Source organism: Grus americana, chromosome 2 (genome assembly GCF_028858705.1).
Source record: "Grus americana isolate bGruAme1 chromosome 2, bGruAme1.mat, whole genome shotgun sequence".
NCBI classification, from domain to species: domain Eukaryota; kingdom Metazoa; phylum Chordata; class Aves; order Gruiformes; family Gruidae; genus Grus; species Grus americana.
This window is the reverse complement of record NC_072853.1, coordinates 161,640,028-161,646,027: the sequence shown is the minus strand read 5'-3', so window position 1 is coordinate 161,646,027 and position 6,000 is coordinate 161,640,028. Positions and strand designations below refer to the sequence as shown.

The window sequence follows — 6,000 nt, the reverse complement described above, 5'->3', positions numbered from 1 at the left end:
ATGGATTAGCAGTGAAGCTACCCCACCACCCTTTTGTCTAGTAAGCCAGTGGTTAGATCACTTACTCTGGACATGAAAGATCTGAGGATTCAACATGCCTCTCCACCTGTGAGGGTGTCAACTCTTGTCACTATAGATGCACATTAACTGCCAGGCTCAGGTTACTTTAGGGTAGTTGTGGTTGATTTCCCGCAGCTATCTCCCCCTTCCCACTGAAGAAGTCAGTCCCCCATGTTCCAGCCAGCTAATCAAACCACACAGTGAGGAAAACATTGCTGGTTGGCCTTGACATCCCCCATCAGCCTGACCTACACCTCTTTTCTCCCCTTCAAAGCCCCCGGACAAGTACTTCCAGAGGCCACTTAAGCCCATGAAGCCCAAAGCAGACACCTCCTTGGAGGACTGGAAAGGGCTTTAGTCTTCAGGGAGAGATGCAAGGGAAACTGCAAGCCCAGCAGGATGGACAGATACACAGCAACTCTGAGGGGAGAGGGGGACTGAAGGCCGCACATCCACAGCCCTCCAGCGCTGACTTCCCCCTAAAGCTTCATGGCCATGCATCGCTCAGCAAAAGGAGTCCAAGAAAGAACACCCCAACACCACCCCTCTCCCCCTCAGCGCCCACCATCTTCTCGGGCTGACCCTGCCCCGCCTGTCATGGCGGCCGCACCCCGGCCGCCTCACGTGACGCGCCGGCCCGGGAGAGTAGGCGGGAGGAGGCGGGAGCGGTCACGTGGCGCCACCGCCGCGCGCGAGCGGTGCGCGCTGCCGGCGTGGGCACGGGGCGGGCGTGAGGGGCGATGCCGCCGCCGCGTCCCGCCGACCGCCGCGGTGAGTGCGGGGGTGGCGGCTCCGGGGCTGTGAGGGACAGGGTCAGTGGCGGCTGCGCCGTGAGGGGAGGCGGCCGCGGCGGGGGAACCGGCGGCAGCGTGAGGGGCAGCTCCGAGGGGTGAGGGACGGGGTCGGCAGCGGTGGTGTGAGGGGTAGCCCCGGGCGGTGAGGGACGGGGCTGGTGGCAGTGTGAGGGGCAGCTGCGAGAGGTGAGGGACGGGGCCGGCAGCGATATCAGGCCGGTCCCGGCCGTTTTCCCGCTTGCCCTGAGGGACGCGGCAGAGTCTGTCCCGGGGACAGCGATTCCTGTTTCCTGCTGCCCCTGCCCGGCGGGCCAGAGGCCGGGGTCAGCTTCAGGGCTTCCCGCTTTCTGACTGAAGTGAACGGTGTGACCTTATAGCGGGGAGGCTACGCTTGGTTGGGTCGCTGGGTGAGCCAGCCGCATGGTGAGGGGCCAATAGCTTAACCTGACCAGCAGCACTCCCCCGGGGAGAGACCGTGGGGCCGGTGTGAGTTGTGGTACATAGGATGGAAGATAATGTAGTTGTTATTTTTGTAGTCTTTAAATGCATGTGAAGGAGCAGCAGCAGCAACCTGCCTGCAGGTAGACTGAAACTATGCAACTGTCAGCCCAAAATGTGGGGATCTGTACGTGTGAGTTTTCCTGCTCCTTTCATTGATTCGTTTGCAGGGCGAGGGCAGGCATTGCTTTTTGAAGGGCTGTTCGACCCCGTGGTGTATTAAAGGTTTCTTATCTTTATGACTGGGAAAATTTATTTTTAAACTGTTTCTCCTTTTTTCTTCCTGTGGTTTTCAATACGTTCCTCACAACATTGAGGCTCCCTTTTCCTCTTAGCAAATATGTGTTATTCTACGTGGCTGGTCTCCAGCCCTTCTAGTCAGTTCAGCGTGGTGGTTTTTTTTTTTCTCCTGTGTGTTAAAGCTTATAATGAAGGCTGCAACAGAAAATACTGATAACAAATTAACTGTTTCCAAGTTACTTGCAAGGCAAAAGAAAGGTTCTCTGGTTTCTTGTTTGCATGAAAACAGACTGAGCTGAGCAAGCAACCAAAAGCTCTGTGCTGCTGGTAGCAGAGAGCTTAGCAGGTCAGATTTTTCTCTGCTGTAGTGTGGTGCTGGAAGCTAATGCTGTGTTCAGAAGCTGTCTTTCCAGATAGGCGCTTCACCTTCATTTGTTTCTTCATGAGTATCAGCCTTAAAACTGTCATTGAGACTAACTAAAACAGTAATGCTGTCTAGTACAGCATCTCTGCCAAACTGTATCCTGACTTCTTTTCAATATCACTTGCAGGACAGCTGCAGTAGACCTTACAGAACTTCATTGTATAACTAGATATAAAGTGCAGCCCCTACTCTTCCAAAGGAAAAAAACCATCATGACCTGGCTTTGTTGCTGCTCTGTAAACAATCTGTGTGTTATCTGTTTGGTCCAGTGTATTTGGAGTATATTTGTAGACGTGGCACTTTGGGCCATAGTTTAGTAGACGTGGTGGTGTTGGGTTGATGATCTTAGAGGTATTTTCCAACCTTAAGATTCTATGATTCTATGAGTATTGTTTTCTCTTTGAAGGAATGGTGAAATCTCTTAATGCCAGTACAGTAATTTTGTAGGTGGGCAGGATCATCAGCACTCTGCCAATATGCTTTTTTCTTTCTTTTTTTTTTTTCTTCCCCTGGAAAATGTATTTCAACACAAGATCAAATCTCTTCTGTCCTTACTTAGGAAGAGTAGTCTGTAAGTGACATTAAATACTTTCTAATCTAGCATCTGCTTTTTTTTTTTTTTCTTTCATATGGACTTCATCTTAATAGGAAACTGCTCCCAGACATCTCTTATTAGCTTAAGCTGTGCCCAGGAAATGATGGTACCACCCTTTCCCTGACAGTATGTTTCTCCCCTGCTACCCTGTAGAGAAACTCTGCATGTGTGAAATAGTCCGGCTGGAATTCCTGGACCTCATTTTAGAAGAGCATAAAAGTCCAGGTGGTTCCAGATAAGAGGCTTTTGATTAACAAGCAATTGGCCTCCCCCAGTATAACTGTCTCTGAAGAACTGCATGCCTTCTGCGTAAGCTTTTCCTCATCTCTGGGTAAGATAAGCTCCTGCAGAGTTTTAGGAGCTCTTCTGCAGCAGGGAAGGAGAGAAATAATGCTGCAGCTCTAATGAGCCTTCATCTCTCAGCCTCAGATGAGGAAGCCAGCAGGCTAAGTGACATGTGTTCTGGTTTAAGAGATTCTGACTGCAGATTTCAGGGCCTATTGACTGTCTTCTATCTAATCACTTTGTCTCAGAGGATGCAAATCGATACTCCATTATGCATAGGAGTAAAGCTGGAAAGAGTTCCTGATAAGCTGGTGTGTGACAGTAGTTTATGAGAATGGACGGATCTGTTCATCATTTTTATAGTGATATAAAATAACAGTAGGTGTGATTCAAGCTTTTTAGGAGGAAGAAAGCCCTGAAGCAGCATGGCAAGGGAAATAAATATGAATTATTAGTATTTTGAAAATTTGTCTATACAAAACATGCTTCCTCATAGTAAATGCTAGAAAATCCAAATTTTTAATGGTAGTTACAGGGCACGTGTGTGGAGGGGGGCAAACTTGTGAGTCAAATGGATGAGATTAGAAGTATCTGAGCAGATAGTAAAAATGGGGATTTCAGATTGTCCAGCAAGAAAGAACAGGGTACTGTGGGTGAAGAGAACAGAGGGAGGATCGTTCTTACTTCAGTTACCTTGCAAGGTACTGAAAAATGTGGGCTGAGCAGCTGGCAGGCTGAGTTTGGCAGTGTGGCAGCTGTGTGTTGATTACTGAAGCAGAGAAGTAAGGGAAGACTTCCAGCTGAAGGGAAAAGGTAAAATTTTGAAAAAGTACAATCATTCCTTTCTGTGACAGTTCAGCTTATCAACTTCCTAAACAGTTCCATCTGTCTGGTTAGGCAATACCACAGTTACAGGTATCCCTAAAATCAAGTAATTTTCTTTAGTACCATTCATTTTGAAGAGGTGCTGCAGTACAACTACGTTGCTTGCTGTTGAAGAGCAGAAGTATGCTCATGTATTTCAAATGCAGAAATTAATTTGTTCTTTCTCAAAAAATATTATAGATGTGAAGTCTGTTTCAATCCCTCTTAGACTGTGGGATAAACTTTCTTGATTCTTATCTAAGGTTTCTTTTCAAAACATGGTGGCTTATGGAGATGAATGCATCTGCTGTTGCAGCTACTGTGTTAACATATGAAGTATTGTCAGTACAAAGGCCTTGGCTGTTAAACCAGTGTTTAGCAGCATGAGTAAATGCATTTGTTCAGCTCATTTTGTGTAAGAGTTAATAGTATTCACCACATCCTTCAGCTGTGCTCTATCATGTTTCTCATGTGAGTCAGCATTGTGTAATAATTAGTGTAAATACTTTATTTGAAAACTCTGAAAACTAGAAATACACTGCAACAAAAATGGGAGAACGGGGAAGCTGATCATTCTGTTTCAACCAAAAGTTGACTTCAAGTTTGCGAAGTTTCAGATATTTTGTTGTATGAACTTCTGAACTCCTTCCCTGAGATGTGAAAATATGCTAAGTCTGTAGGTTGAACAATTGATGGTGTTACAAAAGTGTAGAGTATGGATTGGAGTGCCTGAAAGAGTGACGTGCTGTATCTCAGCCATTTCTTGTGCAGTCTAGGGTTTTGGCAGCCAGATACTTTGCATGTTTAAAACTGGAATACAGTGCTGAGGGGTGAATCAACTTTTCCACTGTTTACACTAGTTAGAAACCCCTAATGCAGGGAACCTCAGGACTTCGTACTGTCTGTTTTATGCTTTGTAGTATGAGCAAGAAATAGGTGTGCAGGCTAGGGAGGAGTCCAGACCCCACTACCCCATACTGTGCCTACCAAAGTAGGTACTTTGACGTCTTTGCCAGCTCGAAGTTCAGTGTGGAACAGGTGAGCTGTTGTGGCTTTCCCTCTCCTGGCAGTAGTGGCATTGCAAGTTCTGAGTTTGAGATTGAAGGTTTACTGTGACTAACAAGTTAAACCTTTTTGGCTGTGCTACAGTGACTGTTCACATGCGTGCTTTGACTCCTCTTGCCATGGAGCGAGCTACCTTGAGAAAAATAATTTCTCTTGCTGTGCAAGAGGGAAGGAATACATGCATGAAGAAATGTTGCAGAGCAGCTTATGGGAGGTAACTGCTTATCTGCAATAACTTTTTGTCATTCCTGAGTCTTCAGCTATGAGACACTGCACCATTTATGAAGTAGAATTTTAAATTGGCAGGTTAAACTAATAAGCTTGCAGAGGCATGCTAAAAAGAAGGTACCTCAGTAAATGATTGCTATGTGCCAAACTGATTTAAGCAAATACTTAATGAACGTTAGGAGCATGTTCGTATAGAGGTCTTCTTTTTAGTTTATGTAAAACCATCCAAGTATTGCTTGGCTAAATGACACAGATTTTCTTGTGCAGACAAGGATTAAATTAGATGCTTTGAACTTTGGAGATCGCCTTAATTAAAACAGACATCCTTTTCCAGGAAGCACAAAACTATCCTGTTTTGATACACAACCCCTTATGAATCAACCTTTGTAGGTATTTTGACTATTCTGCTAATTCCTGAAGTGTAACATCAAGAACAAACGATGTCACTGTCTCTGTTGATACCTCTCATATTTGTTAGTGAATTTGCTTTCTAGAAGTGCTTTCTTTAGTTTTATGTTTCCTGGAATACCTTCATTTTGTCAGTTGGCATGAATCTCTTATCTCTTGCGTCAGCCGATGCTGAGACTCATTGCCTGTGAAGCAAGAGAAGGCTAAGGTTTGGATTGCACGCTAACCTTCTGTGCTAGCAGTTTGTTGGAAAGCATGGCTCCTAGTGAAGTGGGAAAATGTATTTTTGATCTGCTATTCATTTTGTTGCAACATCCATGATTTCAACATCAAAATCCTGAGTATGTTTTCCCATTGGAAACACTGGCAGTAGATAAGTAGAAGAAAAATGACCAACAGAGGATGGAAAAGGAGTGGTCCACAGCTCTTTCCTCAAAGGGATTTCTTTGGAGAAGGAAAGATTGAGTCTATAAGATCATGCAGAAGGGAATGAAAGACAAAGAGAATTAATTTTTGGCATGACTTGCAGAAGTTTGCTC

General features: G+C 45.5%; 1 protein-coding gene across 3 annotated transcripts in view; it reads left to right on the top strand.

Moving 5' to 3' along the window:
* The first annotated feature begins 719 nt into the window (after positions 1-719).
* Positions 720-6,000, top strand: part of GALNT11 (polypeptide N-acetylgalactosaminyltransferase 11) — a 58,529-nt gene continuing 53,248 nt past the window's right edge. Inside the window, exon 1 of one of the 3 annotated variants that reach the window (XM_054816762.1) lies at positions 720-831. Coding sequence is in view for 1 of the 3 variants with exons in the window: in XM_054816767.1 (XP_054672742.1) it covers positions 801-831 (31 nt within the window). In the remaining 2 variants the exon portion in view is untranslated. Of the gene's footprint in view, positions 832-928; positions 950-6,000 lie in introns of those variants that run through there. The other 2 variants (XM_054816767.1, XM_054816766.1) reach the window with 2 other exon arrangements.